A 22705-nucleotide genomic window follows, 5' to 3' on the forward strand; every position below is an offset into this window, starting at 1 on the left:
GAGTAAGAGGTGGATACGATAACAGAGATGGCTCAATAGAAGCACAATCCAACGTCGAACGTGAACACAAAGTCCCAGACTCTTAAAATGAGGTGGAAAAATAGGTCTTTATCTTGGAAGGCTTTCGACAAAATGACTTTGTTTGTCAGACCTATGGGGAGTGAAACGTGGAAAAGTGAACTGAGTGAAATAATCAACTCGGGCAAAAATCATACACTTTTCTTTCTAGCAAGAAGCATTTGAGACAACAAATGATTAAAATGAACACGGACAGAAGATGAAACAAAGAGGGCAAAGCAGGAAAAAAAAAAAAAAAAGTTCTCCGCAATTTAATCCTCCACCACCCAGCAATAAGAAAATGTATTCATCAAAACCAGAATAAAAGGAAAAGTCTGTTCTCCTAGTCCACCGGAGGGGATTCTTTCACGGCTGCACAGATTCGGTTAGCAGTGACAACTGTGTCACATCAAAGCTTTGAATCTATTTCAGGTTCAGTTGTGATCAAGAAGAAAGAGGCATGCGTCTTCAAATTCACTACACTTAAATCTCAGAAAGCACTATCGAACAAAATGGATGTTCGATGCTCGAGCAAACAAATGGTCCGGCCTGTTTACTGGCAGCTTCATTTTCGTTGCCAATACTTGTTGAATAAAACGTCTCTCCGGGCCTGAATAGAGGAGTGACTTTGTATTTGAGCACCAGTGGAGTGGAAGTCTTGTATGAAAATATGTGCTTCCTTTTATTTAGCTTATCGGAGGATGAGTCAAACAATGCATATCACCCACTCCCCAAAAAACCCCGCTGACAGGTGGCAACACTGACACACAAAACATCGCTCCTTGGGAGGATCTTAATATGTTGGTGACAGAACTATAGGTGAAACACATCATGACACTGGCACTTAATTACATTTATATTTTTTTCTTTTGCATTGAGGGCAAATGCATTCCTTTTAAATCAGCATTGCTCATTAAAAATAAAAAAAAATTCTGAAAGTTGTACAGTATTTAGAATTAGAAGTGAATGATGAAAAACAGTACAATTCCTTTTATGTAGTTCTGCCCTCATGAGGGCCACATCTGGCCACGCAGCCACACTTTGCCCACCTGTGGTCAAACCTGTTTTGGCTGCTTGATGTCTGTCACTCCCAAAATCTTGTGACCAAAGTCAAAATCAACTGGGAAATTCACTTTGCTATCATTCTGTGTGTCTCTTTCTTCAGTTATAAAAAGTAGGGGTGCACCACATTTAAGGAAAATTTAAATGCTTGGCAGAATACCGAATGTTATATTATTATTTTTTAAAACTTTTTTATGTTGAATTAATAGTCAAGAACATATTTACATACATGTTTGTCAAAGAAAGTTAATGTTTAGATAATGACATGTTTGACATTTTTATGTACAAGGCTTTCAAATAATAATAATATTTTCTTCTTCTTCTTCTTCTTATTATTATTATAAAACAACACAGTTTCCCATTATATCATAGGCTCATCATTGCAACCTGCAATTCTATTTTCGCTCTCCAACACTCTAAAACTCAACACTCTAAAAGAGCCGAAAACACTATATGCAGAGTTTGGATCACACTTATCACTAAAGCGTCGCCATGATGACGGTCGCAACGCGTGCTTAATAATACTTGACATGGTCAACAAAACTGATCAAATAAAGGGGAAACATCTGATCGAGCGGTCGGAAAGGCAAAATCATTTCGACTTATGTTGAACTGTTCCTGTTCGGTCGACCAGTGAGGCAGTGAGCTGGGGAGTCACTGCTGTCTCAAATGAAAGTTGAGGATTGTCTTGCCAGGTTTTACCTCTGAGCGTCGGGAATGGGACAATGGGTCGCCAGAATTTCGCCACCGAAGCCGCGTGTTGCCTTTTTTTCACTACTCAGCTGAATATATTTGGCCACCGAATGTTCAGTGCATTCCCAATTCAAAAGTACAACCAGACAGTGTCCACAAAGTTGAAGATACATTAGCTTCCTTCCCTAGAGTGAAGTGTAAACCAAACCCAATATACTGCAACTCAGGGTCCTAAAAATATTATTGAGTAATATTCTGTCACAATTTTGATGCTTTCCAGGTCTTAGTGTGACTACAACCCAAAGTTGGGGTACATCACACAAGTAGGTCCACACGGATACAGATGCCGTAAGACACTGAACTCTCTGTTTCTATGTCAAAACTTATGCATTGATGTTGGATGAGATTCACAATTTCCTGCACCATTTTGCACCAAAATTCAACCCGCAGAATAAATAAATGACTAAATAAACAAGTAGCTTTAAAGAACCGAAACTTTCAGATATTCAGAAGTTTCTCAGTTAATAGCTGGACTGCAAAAGGTGAACCATATTTGGCATTTTAGTCTTGACATAAAACATGATTTGGCGGACCGTAAATGGATGGACTGCGAGGCCTGAAGACAGATGGTCTGAAAAACATTTTTAAACTTTTTAACTGCCTCTGCAGAATCACTGTTTCACATGTGTCAGCATTGGCAAGTGAAAACGGACAAGCTGTTGTGTCCACTGTTAGGGGTGTCTCAAGCAATACTGAGCAGATTCCATTTAACCAGATTTAATATCAATAAAACACCATTTAAACCTAGACACGACACATGAACAATAGAACACACTAAATAAATAAAATAAAAAAAGTTTGATCAATCACCATCAACTCCAAGACACTGAGTCCCAGTTGACTATTTGAGCTGTCAACAGTTCAGGTAAGTCAAGACTCGATAAAATGACAATTTCCCCATATAGAAATAGATTTCTGTATAATTTCCTGGCAAACGTCACATCATGTGTTTTTTTCAAGCTGTAACAGGAAGAAGCACAACAGGACCATGAAACGTCATTCACACATGATGGCAAGAGATTGAACCCCCAACTTGTGTCAGTTCCATCTATATTGGACCATTATACAGGAGTTGGGCAAAATAAGCTTTAAGGTGTTTCCATTATTTTGTCCAACCCCTGTATGACGTGCTATATCTGTGGGCATTTTGATCCCAGCTGATTCAAAGGCTCAGAGGGGAATCAAACCACATTTGAACTAATCCTCTGTACAACCCCAGAATGACTAAATATTAATGACTTTGACCTACCTAACTGCTTCAGCGTTAGTGGAGCTGACCAAGCAAGCGCGTGAGTGCGTGCGTTCGTGAGCGAGTCAAGGTCATTATAATTTAATGTTTAATAAATTACAATCTGAAACATGTCTGTTTCTGTGAATATCTGTATCCCAGGGGAACTTGAGCCCCTCTTTAATGGGTTTCAGTCTCTCAATCCCAATATAAGTCCCTTCTTTCTATTATTATAATGAGCTCTTATTGAGAGGAGCAGAACTCTGGCCTGACGCTAGTGAGCAGCATCCACGGCCTAGTAGGGTTAGGGGATGAATAAATTGCAGCTCGCTGTAGTTAAAGCACAAGATGAGCCTTGGGGTGAGACGCTGATGAGGTTTAGTCTGTCAAACCACAAGATTGTTCACATGATGACACGTCATGGTTCAAGATTCCTCACCTCGAGGTACCTGGAATGAGAACGGCGGCTCTCATGGAGTGATGCTTGTTTCTACTTTGCTGAGTGGATCTGTTTATGGTGTGATAAACATTGGCATCCCATGGACAGAAAATTAAAGACATGATAAAATCCCAAGTGAAGAGGATGATGAAATGGAAAAAAAAAAAAAAAGATGTTTTTGGTTTCAAATTTCCCAGAGGATCAATCAAATGATGAGCCTCACTTGTGTCCCTGTCAGAGCAGATTGGTCGGCTGGAGATGTGCCCACGGCAAAAGTGATGGATGACTGCTGCTGTTGTTTTGTTCTGATTCCATCCATGTTTTGTTTTTTTTACCCCCAGTTTTGCATGCCGCTCCGCTGTTTTATTTCTTAGCCGCGCAACCTGTGTGTTATATACTGAATATTCCTCGTAAATAGTGTGTGAAATGAAAGGATTTCAGCTTTTTATGAGAAACAGATGTGACTCCAAATATGAGCCAATCAAAAACATATTGTAGGGAAAGCACAAAATCCAGCTGGGACCCTCAGGGAATTGGACTTATTAACATGGCAAAAAAAAATAAAATCTGCAGTGATCGTGCTACTGAATCATAACAGGATTTTTTAACACTATACCATAACCACACAGACAAACTGAAACACTATAATGGTTGATACTGTGCCCATGAAAACCTCTGTATTATTTTATTTGCTACCCTGCCAGTGATATTTAGTCAATATTAAAGCAGTTTATTTAGTCTTGTAAACATTCTGGATAACACTCTTGCAGCTTCAAACAAGCAGATTTACTAGGGGCCCCATTTGAGTGCACTAATTTGAGTCTGCCATCTTGAATTTTGCACGCAGTGGTGAATCATGGATAAAGGCATCTGTTTTTTTTTCTCCCAGCAAATGTGACAATGCGTGTAGACCATATAAATTCTACATCTAGTGCCTCAAATGCACTCATTTTAAACCTTCCGGAGATCCAACCTCTTCTCTAATCTTTGCATGCTCTCATGACAATTCACATTGTTTATTTTGGCTGGGCATGCAGTGATAGGAATAGCAGTGTTACACTGTTATAACACTGTAACTGTTCCAAATAACGGGCCTTTGTCACCAAGCTTTACTCCAAGCATTAACAGGAAGAGGGAGACACTACATAAGGGATGATGATTGTCTAAGGTTGAGCTCATGCACATGAGCAGCAGCCTCAAACTAGTTGAGTTGAGGTGAGCGACGGTGAGTTCAGAGGAAGAATATAGGCTATACTATAGAAAAATAATATAGAAAAATATAGTCATTACTTAAAAGTGCGGTTATGGGGTAGAACTTAAGACTGTTTATCCCTTTGCTGCTTTTCAATCTCTATGTAATATAAAACAAAGTACTGACCGAAATGTAGCAAAAATGAAGCCAAGTTATATAATAGCCATACAGATGTTATATACTGTAACTGGATATGTAAGGAACTTACACTGTCTTAAGAGGAGATTGAAATGGACATTCTCCCATTTAAGTAAAAGAAAGTTTGCTACTAGTCTGTTTCTAGCAGAAACTTCTTGAAAACTGGTCAAAACACTGTGGGATCTGTCAATGATGGTAGCAGGCCAGTTATAGCAAATGTTTGCTCTGCTAGCAGGGAAGAATCTGAATCAGAATCAAATTTATTGCCATGGTCAGTGGGGATCCCACCAACCAGGAAAGTGCTTTGGAATAAAATAAAATAAAATAAAATAAAATAGCAAAGGCTGATCACGAATTCTTCATCTTCCGAGCAGCTTTTGTTGATTGAACAGCTTTTGACTGTTTCCATATTTACAAAATCTTCTGCCACAAACCAGTTCAACATTGAGATGCTACTGTGTCGTGATGCTAAATGCATTAGACATTCATGCGAGTGCGAGTACCTCTATCGTGTAAACATTACTTAACGCAACAGTGTTGTGAAATCAACTTTTAACATTTTTAAACTTATTTACCTTCCCATGTAACTTGTTACTCTCACAGTTTGTACGTGAATTATTAGAGTAATTCAGGTACAAATTCTTTCCTTGTACTCAACACTGGTCATGCGGAGGTTTTCGGTACAAAGCAAAAGAAGTCAGCAACCACGCCAGACATTTTTTCATCTCGCTATGCCTCTCAGTGAGTTGTTTCAACTGGAGCAGATGATGGATGCCGCGCAGATCATGCCTGTCAATTGGTTCATGAAGGCTTAGGAATAGCTGCGCTTCTTTGTTAAAACACACACCAAAAACAGCGTAGATTACTCACACGCCTACATTTGCCTATTTAGTCATCATTCACCGCTATGCATTTTCAAAACATCAAAAGGTTGCCGGGTGATTCACCGTGTTTTACTTACGTTTGTTGCAGGCATTATTCCATCTTAATGTCAAACAGTGTCAGACAAAATCGTCACGACCAAGAATTGTTGACAGCAAAGAGGTGTGTGGGTGTTCTTTGTTCTGATGTGACAAGCTTGTTGTGCACGATGAATTAAGAACTCTTAAGCCCTTGCATATGTCATCAAGATACATCGAGTGGATGATAAAATCTGACTTTCTTTTTGGAACACCGTACACTCTAGGGCTCGAGTCTCTTGGAAGCACACACGCTTGTTTCTAAGCCACGGAAAAAAAGAAGGAAGAGCTAAAAGGAGTTGGCAGAAGTTGATATAAGAGCCTCAGGAAAAAGGTAATCGGAATAGAATAGACGCACACTCAAGCACCATTCACAAAATCTTTGAAAAAGTATTTATTTCAATCTGGAAAATGATGTGTGCATGGCATTTTACGGATGTTGAAATGTAAAAAAACTAATTGATTTTGAATCTACTGAATAATATTGTTTCATCCTGCTCTGATACAGAGAGAAGAGGCGACCACCTCTTTCAAACCTGTTCGGAACACATGACAAAATCCAACCTGTACTCTAAATGACTTGAAGTGCACTTCTTCGCATGAAGAAAATAAATGCAGTTTATAGTCACCGACCAGGCTTCAGAAGGCAATCAATCAGTGTATACGCATCAACGTACATCCCCTTATTGATTTCTGCGAGCCGCCTGAGTATTAGTCAAATTCTCCAGAGGAGCCAGCGGCTCATCCTTTTATCCCGGACAATAAAATCAACTAAGTGTGACTGGCTAATCTCTTCTTTGGAGTTAAAGCTTATGAACAAAAATGACTCTTGTTACTCTTGTACGCTAACATAAAGATTAAGTTTGCCTCGTACTGGCTCTTTGCTAAATCCGCGCACCATGATATCAGCTCCTAGTCTTTGTCTTTTTTTCATCCATTCAAGCGACATGCTAATGACATACATTTTTGATTTTTCATTCCCTCAAATGTTGTCAACAGATCTGTGTGTTTTCAATCCACCGTGCTGTTCCTCAACAGTCGGAAACTGAAATTTTTGAACACTGTCGGACCATTGCTATTTTTCAAATCCATTGGTGAAATATCTCAGTGCAATTCACATTTTTATTTTTTTCATTCAGAATGATCAGACTTATTAAAGGGCTGCATGGCCCCAAATTTTATTGGAGGAAACCCATTTTGGAAACCAATGTCTTTTGACTTGAAGCTGGTCGCAGGTCGTGATCTTCCTGTGTCACACCCAGCTATCAGACATCCTCCTTACACATACTTCAGTGATGTGTGTAACAAGTCGGCATCTTCTTCAGACCAACGGATCACAGAACTGTTTCTGTTTGACATGCATAGATCACGACATCATCGACAACAGGCTCAACTGCAGCTGCGTTTGATAACCCTTTATTTCAGCATTGATCCGGTCTACAGAAAATTCTCCCAAAACTACATGAGCAAATGTAATAGACCTAATTGAAGTGGCTGCACATTGAGGACCTTTTATGGTCATTGGTGTTGAGTTGCAGCTGAAGATTGAGTCTGAAGAGACGATTGCAGACAGAATCTTCCTCGCAGATCTTCCTCTGCTGTTTTTGTTTATGTACTTAAAAAAAATAAATACATTTGAACAACAATGACATAACGGTTGAACTCATGTGCACATCAAGTTTGTGTGTTAATATTAGCATCAGAGTATTGTTGTTTACTGATGGCAGGGTTAAGCTTTCATTAGGAGTCAACACTGAACTAAGAATCCTCAGAGCCATGAGGGAGTGAAGTTTCTCACAGGTCTGTCACCGGCATGTCTGTGTTGACAGCGAGCATGTGCTGCTCACTACAGTGACAGAGTTGCTCGAGATGTTGTGTTAATATTAACAATAGGCTGAAGAGCTGTTGCTGAATGAACACTGTTGTTGAGTGGCGGTTTAGAACTTGTGCCGATACGACAGACTTTGTCTCCCTATAGACGGTGTATACTTGATGCTTCAGTAATGTAGGGGGCATTGGAGCGAACGGTTGGGCTTTGAACAGCTACGAAAGAAGCGTTGAATAGTTTCTAAACCAAGAGTGTGATCTACTGGCCTCTGAAAATGAAGACACTGTGTCATCAACCCGACAGTACTGTCAAAGCAAAAAACCTGGATGGTGACTTGATATTTGATAGCAATGGAACAGAACTTCTTCAGTTAGTATGCGAATCATGTGGTAACCATTTTTTTTTTAACTCATAGAAATACTAATTGATAATATTTTTCTCATTATTATTATAGTTTTAATATGTTGTATTGTAATGAAAGTATTTTTTTATGTGAAATCATCTATCATTTATGTTCTTTGCGATGATGTGTTACAGCAAATGCTTAGTAATGTTCTCTCATATTTACATCTTTAAGTGTGTAGCATCGCAGAGAGAGTGATGCAAATATTTTATTACAGTTTTAAAAGGCCACTATCTGAAATTTTGTATTGAAGGTTATAAATGAAATAATTGAAAACTGACAAAGTGCCAAAAACTTGTTGTACTCAAAACTGCGGTGCTCTCTGCACTGCACATACAGCATGAATCAAATGTAAGACAACTGTTGGGTACTCCGGCTTATTAAATCAGTGGATCTGCACGGGGTCAATAACATCCACATGTGACCTGCGGGTGACCCGACTCTCATGTGTGTAATGAATCCATCAAGTGAACAGAACCCATTGTAAGACTTTACTGAAAAGACGTCCGACCCACCAGATTTAATAATCTGTGCCTATATTTTTCAATAAATGCAGCATTTATTGGCACAAGTCATTTGGATTGGAATACGTGAAACTAGGACCAAAACGTTGGGTATTATGGAAAGGCTCTTGCAAATATGAAGTGGACTGCTCAGAAAACTTGACAGTATTAGCAGCTGATGAGGAAGATTTATTACAAAGATGAAGTGAATCAGAGAGTTAGAGACCCGGGTACCAAGGGCAATAAGCCTGCTTTATCAGCACCAGCAGACTCAGAGGCCAATCTCCAGTTTGTCTGCTGGCAAGTCCCCATCAGCCCTGGCTCTGGTGACTGATAAAGTCACAGTGCGGAAGGTAGAGAGAGGATTTATTTCACAAAAATGTGTTCCTGGTTTCATTTCCTGATAACTTGTTTTGAGGACACTTGATTCACGGTGCATAACTGAGAAGTCATCGAAGTATGACTGACAAACAACTATCCATAACTGTCTATTACTAGACAACTTCGATTTTTGGCAGGTTATTGACGTAATGATGATACCTTTTAAGCTTTTATTTGTTCATCACAGAATCACACAGAAATGAACGAATGCATACAATGGCCACCTGCTGGTTCCTAAAACTCAGTTACACATTTTAAATAGAATCTGGTCCAAGATGTTATTTGAGTGACTCAGCTGGAAATGAAACACCACACAAATCTGTGATCTACATCTCCCAGAAACAGCTGCCTTAGCCGGATGAGAATTGTATGCTCAAAACTCATATCGTGCAGCGAATACGTTCCAGTTTTACAGCTGTGCCGGAATGACACAATTTACACTTGGTGAATGGGCTTCCGATGGCCCACTGTCTTCAGGATGAGCTTGGCCAGTCCCTCATGTAATGCTACCATGAAACATCATTCATGATTAACTTGAATTAATCGCAGTTCATTTTGCATGAACAGACAAAATATAATATACAGTATGTATGTACTTCATGCTAACCCACATTACGTTGCTTTTCAATTGGAGCGTTGCCCTTTTCTTAGTTATATGCAAATGGCATGTCCTCCCATCTGAACTGCAGTACCAGGAAAAGACAAAAAATGGAGCAGTGATGACAACTTTCATCATCATTGTGACTAAGTGGCTGAGAGTCACCCATTTGTCTCATTTAAAGTTATTGTTGTATGCTTGTTTGGTTGATTGAATTCCATCTTTAACCTGAATCATGCGTTCAAACTGTCCCGGGTCATGTTTGAGTTGCATCTTCTGGTGTATCAAAAATCAACACAAAGGAGTTTGGTTATGTTAAAGCACGTTTATTGGTTCAATTAAATGTCAATTATTTAGGTATTATTTCATATTTGTTAAGCATGTTGGTTGTGTTACTCACCATGAGGGCTTCAGGTAAAAAGGAGGACGTGGCGGCTCACTTCCTGGTTTTATCACCTTGGTGATGTCATTAGTGACATCGTGGAAAGTTTCAACTGTGGGGGAGGCCAAGGTAAGGAAGTGTTTTGTTTTGTTTTATTATATATGATGGAGTGATGGAGCGAGGTTGAGCGTTATGCGGCAGATCATGTTCAGAGTATGCTGAGCAGAGGACTTTGTTTCTTATGAAATGAGTTATGGTTGTTGGTGGTATTTGGGATTTACCTGTTGAGAGGTGCAGCCCAGATTCAAACGCTTAAAGAGAGAAGCGGGCAGGCCAGAGAGGAAAGGCTGCAGTGTGCAGAGGTGTAGTAATTTCAGAGTAAAATTACAGAGTAATTTCTGTTGAAATTGTTTCAGTCGTTTCAGTTACGCTGAGTTAACTGTTGAGTTTCTTTTTTCTGGCTATTTATTGCATCCTGGAGCAGCTTGTTAATAAATTTCTTTGGTGAAGCAAGAAAAGTGTCTCCAGCGTCTGCCTCCTACACCTACTCTGGCCTGGATTACCACAATCATCATCATCATTATGATCATTATCATCATCATCATCACACTTTGCCGTTCCAGAATTGGCTCATCCTCAAAAGACTAGGCACCATTGTACCCAGGCAGTTGCCAAAGACACCAAACTTCATTTTAGAAAAAGAGGTTGCGTTTAAGCTTGAATCTGATTTGTCAAATATTGAGTTTCTTATTGACGTCATCATGACATAAATGTTGTAATTTGGAGTTAGTTACGATTCAATCACTTGATGGATGGAATTAATGGAGGGCAGAAGCCTAGCCGATGGAAGAGGAATACAATTTCCTCAAAGATTTACGCATCAGCATCTTCGGCTCCATTACCTGGATGAGCATCAGAGTCATGGGCGAAGTCCCACTGGGCACAATCAAGGCTGTTTTAACTTCACACCGGCACATTTTAGCTTCTTGTTACCGTACAAGGCAAGACGGCAAACTATATATCTTATTCATGTCTTGAGTTGTTTGGGGATGTGGTGGGATCGAGGGGGAGGAAAGGGCATATCTGAGTAGGAGTCATTACTTAGTGATTAAATGAATTTCATTTCATTAGTTGCATCGTGTCAATTCTGATATCCAATAAAGACGACGGCTGGCGGAGAATATGTATTGATAATTTTCCCGTGCACTTGATCATATTAGACTGTTTACTTCAGGGGACCACGGCTTCAGAGGCTACATGTAGGATTCATATGCCACTCATGCAAATTAAATTACGGACGATCGATATGCTGGATCCATCTGACGATCACACTGATGCCTGCCTGGATTGCTGCAGAGATCTTTCATAATGTACGGCAGGCAGCGAGCAGCGAGTATTTTTCCAAAGCATTAGTGCCCCTGCGGGTAAATGCCTGGAAGATTGCTTCAAAGGACGGCAAAGATCTTCAGAAATGTTTCAGGCCAAATTGCACACTCCCTGTTCATTTGATAAGCCAATTGAATAAAACAGCCGTTTGCATGCAAACAAATGAGACCACCTGGGAGAGCAATTGTTTTGCCCCTCCCGTCCGTTTACTGCAACCCTGTACTTTCGCCGGCACATTTACACTTTCAAGGACAAAGATTTCAACTGTCCATTGACCTGCTGTTTCCTCGTTTTTCACGTTATGAAGGATTCAACATCATCTTTTTCCACTCGAGCACACCAGGTTGAATGGGGTGAATGGGTCAATAGCCCCCCCCCAAAAAAGGATGCTTTCCGAGCGCCCTCCAAATGAAGTCAGATTGCACCAAAGGGACCTTTGATTTAACTCCAGTTGTAAATGCTGTTCCCCCTTTGCTGCTTGGTCTAGTTATCGATTGTATGCAGGCGTTTGCCTTGCAAGTCAAGCTGAGTGCAATCAGAAAGAGCGGCACAAGCCCCCCTGACCTCTGCTTGCAGACTGCAGAGCACTGACTATTGAACTCCCTTCTTGTTCAATCTTCGGCCATCATTGTTCTGTCAATTACTGGAGCTCCTAACGACTCTAGCTAGCACGGACTGAAGCTGCCCGATAGACACATATTCACTTATCTTAACAAAGCGCATTTGCATCTGCTCACTGCATCACGAGATGGAGAGAAAAACAGCTCCACAAACCACGTTGCCATCGATTGGATGTTGGGAGATTGTTAGTCAAAATATTAGCGGACTAATGAAGTATTTGTGTCCTTGTTAGCACCATGTTCGCAGCGGCTCAGACCCCTGTGGTGGCATGAGAGTAATTACAGAATCGATGGCATGAACATGAACAAAGACAAATCCAAAAATGATATTCAAACAAGATCAACTCATGTGAACTCAGATGATGGCTGATGGGAAGGCAGCTCTTGGTGGTTTTTTTTTTTTTTTCATGTCAAACTATTGCGCAGACATACTCAGATCCCTTACTAAACAGCAAGAAAATCTGGAAGGTAGGGATGGGCGATAACTCACAGTACATGATACACCAGCAAAAACAATTTCTGCGATGAGAATTCTGTATATCACGCTAAATTCGCTAAACATGCGGCACACTCACTGCGTTGGACCTGCATACATCAACATGACAAGACTGTGACGGTGCGCCGCGCTCTCTTGCCCTGCTGCGTTTGACAGTTGCCGAGAGTGTGTTGGACATTGGCTCACGATCATAGTTTTAAACTTATTTCTAATACAGGGAACCTTTGATGATGACACTGGTCGACTCTGAGTCTCTGAATCCGTGTTTGTTTTATTTGCTCAAGTGGTCCTAATAGGTCACCTGACGCGGTCGTCTGCCTTGGTTCATATCAACACATGCAGGTCTCCCGCTGCGCTGGCGCCTCGGCGAAACACCGTGGTGAAAAAAGTTGGATATTGGACGGACATCCGCTCCGGTATTGGCAGCGGCGTCCTCTTCCGCGTACCCGATTAAGATTCACTGATCGTGGACACACTCTCTCAGGCAGCGCTAATGCTACACTCCACTCATCAGTTAGGGACCACCAACAAATTCTAAAACGGTAAAAGTATTAGTGAAACCATGAACAATGCCAATGAAAGACAACCACTTTAGGAGGGATAATTGTGAAAAGGTGCTTTTATTTTGTTATTGTCTGTCATTTTCATTTCCTGCTCTCCCGACAGCTTAAAGGCCGCGCAGCTGGAACTCAACCTTCCACTGATTTCTACTCCCGGGTTCCAGCTTGCGGGGCCAAATGGTCATATTATGTTCTGTGGTAACTCTCACAAGACTTCTCTCTCTCGTTGTACCGTTGAATATTCCAAATTCCTGCTTTTCAGCCACTTCCTTCCTCGATCCACTTCTGTTCGCTTCCTCTCATTCATAAATTCTGCCTGTGTGTCAGCATTTTACTGATCTCACTTTTTATTTATCGTTGAAGTAGTTTCATCCTCGTGTCAGTGTGAGTTCTCCACCACCGAGCGCTTTTCGTTTATTGGACCTCATGAGCTAACCTCCGAGTGTGTTTGTGTTCGCCACGTTGTATTAGGCTTGATACTAGTTTGCCTCTCCTTTGTTTCGGATTCTTCCCCAGTCCCTACGTATAGTTCCCCGTTCGTGTTCTGGTTCCAGCGCCTTCCGTTTTCCATTATTGTTTGTTAACCTCGTCTCTCGTGCCTTGTGTAATCCTGCAGTCATTTGTACCTGGGTCCATCCTCAGACAGCCATGACAAACTGACAGTTTGTATAATGACTTCGAGCATATGATATGACTAAATGATCATTTATTCAGATTATTTCTAATATTTCTTCAGCAGCATCTAGGAAATGTGTCCAGACAGGTCCATAGTTAAAGTCAACTGTTAAGAGACATGAGATACAGCAGACAGGCAGCTCAATTTAACCCCTGAATAAAGCTGGCAGAGATGTGAAACATTGAATTTCTCATCTCTACACTTAGTTAACTATTATATTTTAACATAAACAAATAATGATGTTGGAGACAAACTCCACTAATAAGTTTCATTATAAAATTCAAGAGAGACTGTAGTGTGTCCAACACATGGAATAGAATGAAAATGTATTTATTGTGATAATTATTCTTATCACTGAAATTACAACATTTATCATGATTTTTTTTTTTTGTGCATATCGCCCAACCCTGCTGGAAGGTGGATCCACAGGTCTAGTGAGAGGCACGAAATAGGCTTTCTGTTCAAGTAATAAAACTGAATTAAAACATAATAATTATTATTGCTAATGTAATAATTAATTTATTTTTGGACCATGGGCCATGCAAAATTGGTTCCAGGTTCAGTAAATCATAATGCCAAAATCTAAATCTATTCCTACTAGCTTGAAATGTAAGTAACTCGGGAAGACGCTGTACAGTCACGTGGCACATTGAAATATGCTGGCCCGGTTAGGGACATGAAACTGCTCCAGATTTACGCATTTTTCCTCTCTCAACACGATAAACACAGGCATCGCAAATGGCTATCGTCTCCACATCACACTGAACAAGTCTGAGAAGGAAACATGGAGGACCGTGCCTTTTTGAAATCCACATTTCAGGAACAGGTGCTGTCTTTTTCGTCCACAACAAATAAATAGATCATGAAAAAAACAAGAGACTAGGGATGAAATCAAGAATACTGGCTGATAGTAGTGGTCCAACCTTTCGTTCCATTATATTTCAGTTCATGAAACACTTTTTTAAGTACTTATTTGTGTGTATGAGGCAATGACTTATGTGACGCGTGAGACAATTATTTAAGGTAATTCAATGTACATGTACATCTGACTGGACTATTCCTCGAGCGTCTTGTGCTGTTTTTCAGCTGAGTTTTCACCCAGCTCGACCATTGATTTAGAAAAATAAACAGGTCAACGGGTCGGTGTGTGTTAAAAATCACGTTTGTATAGTATAAACACATTTTGTTATCTGACCGAAACCAGTGCCATTTGTGCTTTCTGCGCTCAACCCTGCACTCACTTTTAAATTCAAATGCAACTATTAAACCCCCAGAATGTCTTCAGTATGAGCTTAATAATTTCTTCTATAGTTTAATAACAGGATTTCCACAGCAACACAAACTTGACTTTCATATGACGGGAGAAAGAGGAAGAGAAAGCGCTTGTCGTTGTGAGGGGGTGAAGAAGTGATGAGAAACAGGGAGATTGCAGGCCATACAAGGCCCGGGGCCATTATTACCACATCATGAGAACAATCAATCAAAATGGCTGAGAATGTGCATGATGTTTCAGGGCCACTTAGACATGCATAATAAGATCATGAATACAAGTCAGCTTCCACATGAGGCAACCAATGGGCTGCTCTTGCTGCAGAGGCCTCAGGTAGCTCACGTGGGATTTAACACAGCACGCATGTACGCACACCGACGTGTCCTCATCGATCCTCACTCTTGGAATAAAATGATTTATTGGATTTTTTTTTTTGTATAATATTTTGTGTCATCCCAGGAGACTCGGGCCATGAGATTCATGATGCTGGGTTCAAAGGTATTCATCAAATATTGTCATGCTGTAATTGGGAAAAATTGACGTGTTGACTAGCGCACTGTGGAATAAATTATTAATGCAAAGACATTAGGAGGTTTGCATTGTTGTAGATGTGACGCCTTTGTGATGTGACGTTTGGGTGAACTATAGTTCTCACAAGGAGCCATCTTGGCTTAATCTTAAGGTCCTTTTGCTGAGGAACCAATCATAAGCGGAAATTTGAACCCTTTGTTTTGCACAAAAACACCGCACGTATGTGACATCGGTTGAGGAAGTGGTGACTACGTACTACGTTTTCATTAGACTACATTTATTCATGAATTTACTAGTCAAAATGAGTGAAAGAAGCCTTATTTGCACACTCTGCTCTAATCGACTCTGTGACAGTTTACAGTTAGTGCGTATGCTGGAATAAAACATGCATTTTGAAGTGTCAGCGAACTAATAATTGTGGAATGCAAATGTATGCAAATATATTATAGTGCTTGAAATTAGATTTTATCAAACCTATTAGCAATTTTGCATGTGGCTATTTTCAACACAAATACAGGTGCAAACCTTGTGAATGTGTAATTGTTCATATCTGGCTGCAGTGACTGCAGTGAAAAGTAGACAAAAATGAAGGAAAATATAAATAGGATTTATTCTAATTCTAATTCTAATTCTATTATTTAAGATATTTACCATCCCACGACAACTCAGGCCTTGTCCACACAGAGACAGGTCCGATGTTTTCACTCACAGTGTCAGACAGACTAAATTTGAACATGCCAGATCCTAGTCTCCATGTGGATCCATGTGATCTGGATATATATATTTCTAATGCCCTGTAATAGACGGTACTGTGCATGCTTTTATTATTGAGCTCAAGGCGCACGGGAAACGCTTGGAAGCTCTCTTCACTGAATTACTTTTTCACTGTGATTGAAACGCACAGCCCTTTGAGGGGCTGTAAATAGAAATTGACACATTGCTACTCATCGAACGAAAGGACCGCCCTGACATACTCCCAACCTCCGTCATTCTTTGATGTGACTTGGTGTCAGGACATACAGCGGAAGGTGGAATATCTTCTTTAATTGAAATCCTAATGCGTCAACTTGTAACACCAGTAGGAACGCTAAAGTCCACTTCCCAACATCATTATATTATACTATTGGAGTGAGAACATGTTGGCTTTGGAGTAAATCTGGAGCATATTTCATGCTAGCTGTGAACAACAGAGCAGTTATTATCAATTCCCCTGAAAGACAAAGTTACGTTTGTGATGTTAAAAACTTATTGATCAACCATCAGCTTTTTTCCTCCTTTTAAATGACAACGCATTTTTTTTATTTCTTTGAAATTGCTCATTTTAATGTAAATTTTATTCATGATATTTTGAGTGTATTTTAGCTGCTTTAGTCTGTTTCATCATGTCACCATGTACGGTTGACGCAAATCTAAACTACTGCAGAACCGACCTCTGTCTACCATCAAGGAATGGACCCCATTAAATATAAACCACAGCTGGGATGATCAGTCCCACAGCAACTGGCAAATCCGGTTCATGAACATCATGAACAATCGTAAATCAGCTACAAGAAGCGCTCACATTGCAACTTGGATCTATTTCACCGAGATCTGGTCAAAAAAGCTTTATTTTCAATGCAGCCAAATGCGACAAATGTAACGGAACAATTTTCCTGAATGAGATATCTTGCCTCCTCAAAGGGATGTGGCAATCACACCGTTCAGCATGTAATCTCACATTCTGGATGTAAAACAGGAGCCGTCTTATGCAACTAGAATCTTTAGGGATAATTCATCAGGGGATTGCCTTTATTTCCTCGGAACGCTTGAGAGTATGCTAATCACAGCAGTCTAAAACAAGCTTTCCATTCCACCCATTGATAATTGCTTCCTCTGTTTCACTGAGGGCCCCCTCGGAGACTCCTGTCACGTCCCTCAGCAGATGGCTCCAGCTCACGCACAATGACAAACCTTGATTTCATTGATGCTGAAAACAACCTTCGACAAAAAAAAACAAAAAAAAAACGATTACAATCTTTAACCTATTTTTCATACACACAATGGCCTTGTTCACAGCATTAAACAGGTTTCTTTAATGCAGTAATAAAGCATTGTTGGGGTCCTGACATTTTTCTTTTTTCAAATGTGCTATTGGGCTGTCATTTAGATGAGCTCCCGCTGTGATGCTCCGTTTAATGCCTTGCATCTTTGTGTGAGTGTTGTGTGGTGAGTCTTTCAGTAAACCTCTCATTTGCTCACAGTTGGATGTCTGTCGAGCAACAGCACGCACAGTGAATATGGTGACAGGTTTTGTGATCGTGTTGACTTTGAAAGGATGAAATTTGTTTTTGTGATGTACCCTTCACAATTGTTGTTAGCCAGAAAAGCCTGCAAGAGCACAGACGTTCATCTTCAAGGCGGCTCATCTTCAGCTGATAATAATGCTATTTGTGTGGCTGTTGTGATTCGAGTCATCAAACCTGTCTCATTCAGTCTGTGGCATATTGGCTCATCCGAAAAATTGGAAGCGTCACATTTAACCGCTGGCGTTTTCTTTTCTTTTTTTTTTTTTTTTTTGTGCAGGTGCAGGCACTTCTGTTGGTCTAAAGATTCACCAAGTGAATTTCAATTGACATTTGGAAAATTTCGATGTGATGTGGTCGTTATCTATTCTTGGCCTCATAATTCCGAGGCTTCCATTTCGGGGCACTGGCTAATGAATATCATTTTGTACTAAAACTGATTGATGGCCAGCTGTACAATTAGAACCGAAACTGAAGGCTCCATTTGAGAGTTACAGGATCTTTGCAGATGATGTTTATGGACTTGATTCGGGAGTAATTACAACAGGGTCATTAATATGCATTTATTGTGACAACTTGTATCTGACTTATTAGCAATGACAAGTAGGTTATGTCATATAAATCATGAGTTCGTGATTTTGGGGAAGAGAGGAACGCATTGTTTTCTTTTCTCTTGAAGATTGGAATGGCAGTCTGCAGAATCTCCCCTTCATCCTGGCTCCTACTGTGCGTACGAGTGTGTGTATGTGGCCTTGTTTAACTCCTCGTGAGGACCGTATGGCTTTTGTCTGGACACCACGAGGTTAAGCCTCAATTTGAGAATTAAGACGTCAAAATAACTGGGCCATTATAGTTGGGCACAAGTTTGTTTCAGAGTTAAGGTTAGACATTTGTTTTGGATGGTTAGGTTTCACGTGAAAGGCTGGGGAAAGGGTTGTGGCAATGACAGGTCTTCACAAAAATAGCGAAACACGAGTGAGTGTGTTTAGGCTTATAAGACTTAAGACTAAGCTTATAATTTTGGGGAAAACACCACCTTGTGGAGCCCTTAAACCTTTGTGGGCCCTTTCTGCCGGACCCCACTAGGCTATACGTCACGTTGAGGATGAAGTCTTCAAAGCAGTTCTGGTTAAGTTGAGCCATGGCTCGGTTTAAATTTGGATGGTTAGGTAAATGTCTCCAACATTGGACCACAATAGGATACATATGCTTAAACACACATACTGCATGCGCAGACACACACCTACACACACACACGGACACAAGATATGGGTGTAAGTGGGTCCATGGTGGTGGTCCATTTTAATAAATAGGGCTGAGTTAAAAAAATAAAAAAAGCTTTATTGTACTGAATTGATGTCTGAATTGGATTCATAAAATGCCCAAACCAATTACTTTACGTTTTTACAACCGTATGTCGAACAGCTTGTAGTTTAAAGCACAATATAAATGTCAATTTTTTAAATAATGCTCCAAGTTACTGGGCTCTTCTTCTTTTTACAGCATTGGTTCTCTGAGAATCTGCGACCAAATCTAGTAAATTTAGGAAATCTGAATCAATACCACATTGGTATGAAATGTCATATAAAAGATTTAAAAAAAATGATCAATGAAAATGAATAGCATGTGTATGTAACAAGAGAAAGTGTACTTGATGGGCATATGAGTCCATCAAAGGTCTGGAGTTCACCCTGAAATTTGTCAAAATGATGGATCACCCTGAGATTATATTTATCATTTTGAATGACAAAAAAAGGGGATTTGGCAGCTCCTTATCTCCAGTGGACAAGTCTGCTGAGTTGTTCCTTCATCCTCTCGAGCTGATTCTAAGTATGTGATTTGTTCTGTCATCTCATAAAGGACCGCAGCTGCAAAGACCATCTGTTATCTGAAAAACATACCAAATTCAGTGAATATAAAGGCCTGTTACGCATTCATTTCTTGGCTTTTAGCTCTAGAAGAAGGAATATTGCGTAACTTTTAACTTTCTTTCATTTCTTCGGTCAATGTCACGTCCAGCTGTGCTGAATTCCGCTCACAAACAAGCACTCGTAATAAAACAGATGATTGAAAGTCACTAACGCACAGGCACACAGGCGATACAAATGGGTCAGCTGCCAGACAAAGGGAGGATTCAGACATAAAGACAAGAAGCCACATTTACCTCAGACCTGGAAACAGAAAATTAAACATACTGTATACTTGTACTCTGATCTACTCCTCCTCCTCCTACTACTATATTCTTGTCATTATTATTATTATTATTATTATTTAGAATATTAATGTATTTTTAGGCTGTTCACAAAGTGTTTAACATGCAAAACAGACCACAAATAAAATCATGCAACAGTGTCTAGAAGTCCACATGTACTATATAAACATGCACATACACATGAATGTGGTTGGATATCATCTCAGCAAAAGCATAAGTAAGTAGGAAACAAGATGCTATTATGTCTATAGAAATGATGTTCCTGGGTGGTTTATTAATGGTCAACATTTCTAGAATGTTCCTGGGGGCCAGTTCACGACAGGCTTTAAAACTTATCAACAAAATGTTTAACTCATCCTGACAGTTTTTTTTTTTAGTGTGAGGTTCAAGTAAGATTTATGAGTTTTTTTGTACCACAGATCAATGCTGCTATGAAGAACAAGTATGGAGACAATTGTGATGGAAAGACAAATATATTTAAATATATTATTTACAATATAGACTGCATATACAATTTAACTGGTTCAGCTATGGGAAATGTGCACCATTTAATTGGTGTTGTCATGAAACAGCAGCAATGCTTTCAGAATCCATTATCTGTAGGTCCATTTGTGTGTTGTCCGCTTGGCCGAGGAAAAATACCATGTGATGCTTGATAATTGAAGAATGAAAAGGCCAAAACATTTACTACTAAAATGGATGTGTTTTACCTGAATTAAGTGAGCTGTTTTGTTACAGTTTATCAGTGCATGCAGAACAGACAGATAAGAGGTGACTCCTTATGGATCTTGTCCGGAGCAACGCCAAAGTGGCTTTCTGTTACAGAGGTTTGCAGGGGACAACAGATTCAACATGCATGACCTTCATCGAGCACTCTTGAAAAATTCATTACATTCTCTCTGCGGGGCAGTGAGGGAGATGTATGTAAATGACAGAGGACTCGTCATTCATCATTCTCTTTACCTTGACACCCAGGAGGAAATAACACCAGTAAAAGTGTAGTCTTTCCTGTGTGCTGCAATTTTGCTTCCACCTTGATGCTGTGTTTGAAGTTTTCCTTGATCAATGCCTTCAAGGTTTTTTTGTACCCCAAAACTCCCCAAAATATTGATTTGAAAATCCGAGTAAGAACTATGCAATAAAGCAGGGAAGCTGTCAACAGTTTTTTGCCATGAAATGATTGCCATGACCAAGTATCATCTCAGAGACCTCAAACCAAACTTAGGAGGAAACTCTTAACAGATGGGCCACACATTTTAAAGCACTTAAATGAACCAACAAACATACGAACAAACATTCATCTTCATTTAACCAGCGCTTGGTCCTGTCCAGGGTTGCGGGGAGTGCTGGAGTCTATCCCAGCGGTCATTGGGTGAGATGCAGGAACACACCCTGGACAGGTCTCTAGTCCATCACAGGGCACACACACCCCATTCACACACACCCCGGGGGCAACGTAAAAGTGTCCTATTAACCTAGTGAGCGTGTCTTTGGACTGCCGGAGGAAACTGCATTACCTGGAGAAAACCCACGCAAGCACAGGGAGAACATACAAACTCCACTCAGAAAGGTCCAGAGCCGGATTCAAACCCTGAACCTTCTTGCTGAGAGGCAGCAGTGCCAACCATTGCTCCACTGTACTGGCCCCAACCAACAAACATGACATGTAAATATTATGACGACATACCTTTCTGTTATGCGTATAAACAAACAAACAAAATGAAATGACATGAAACCATGTGATCATCGCAAAACGAAATGACATGAAACCATGTGATCATCGCAAATATATATATATATATATATATATATATATATATATATATATATATATATATGTATGTCATCGAAAAGTCCCCCAGAACCAGGAGTAAGTCATAATCATCAAAAGAAAAAAATAGACTTGATGCAAACTGAAAATTGGATAATATAAAATAAAATGTCATAAATTGTTTATAAGTAATTTTGAAAACTGCTTCAACAGGTGAACAGTCTTTACTGACTTTCTTTATCATTTTTATCTTTTCAAGAACTTGTCCATAGTTGTTAACTATCACAGATTTGCAGCTGTCACATTAATTCAGTGTCACACTGCCTCCACCATATGTGGCTAATGTATTAAAACTGAGCGTCTCGTGGCCCTCACGGCCCAAATGTGTAAAACAAAAAAACTTTTAGTGGCCCTCAAGGAGGCGCTCGATGCCCAACTATGGGCCCCGGCCCTATGGTTAAGAATCACTGGATTCGCTCACATGCACTCCAAGATATGGGAGCCAGCCTTCTCGCGCCATTCGTGATCTGAACTGAGAGAGTCTGAAAGAAGACATACCTTTGACTAAAGCCGTTCTCCTTCCTCCGACAGTGGAGAGTGAGGACTCGATGACCTTCACTTCTGACATCCTGACTCACTGACCACGCCACTGGGTTAGTGGCCTTGGCCCCCAGGAAAGCCAGGCCATCCATCAGCCTCACCCTGAAACACATGTATAAACATTCAGGTTAGATAAGACATTGGACTCCCACGAAGAACTGTCGCCGGTCCTGAGAGCACTCTGGTGTCTCTGGTGTCAGAGCCAGATTCTAAATTGCACAGGACCTCTTTTGCACTCTTTCACTCCCTGACGTACAAAAACATGTCACAGGAAAATCAACTGAAGTGGTACTCTGACTGCCTTTTACACAGGTCACA

The 22705-nt window shown here is 40.2% G+C and overlaps 1 protein-coding gene across 1 annotated transcript in view; it reads right to left on the bottom strand.

Annotated features, from left to right (window-relative positions):
* The window catches only part of LOC128747106 (transmembrane protein 132C-like), a 145854-nt gene that overhangs the window by 41114 nt on the left and 82035 nt on the right, over nucleotides 1-22705 (bottom strand). The window contains exon 4 of the mRNA XM_053844689.1: nucleotides 22346-22489. Within this exon, the coding sequence (XP_053700664.1) occupies nucleotides 22346-22489 (144 nt within the window). The remainder of the gene's footprint in view (nucleotides 1-22345; nucleotides 22490-22705) is intronic.

The sequence above is a fragment of the Synchiropus splendidus genome, chromosome 1 (assembly GCF_027744825.2).
Source record: "Synchiropus splendidus isolate RoL2022-P1 chromosome 1, RoL_Sspl_1.0, whole genome shotgun sequence".
In the NCBI taxonomy this organism is placed as follows: domain Eukaryota; kingdom Metazoa; phylum Chordata; class Actinopteri; order Syngnathiformes; family Callionymidae; genus Synchiropus; species Synchiropus splendidus.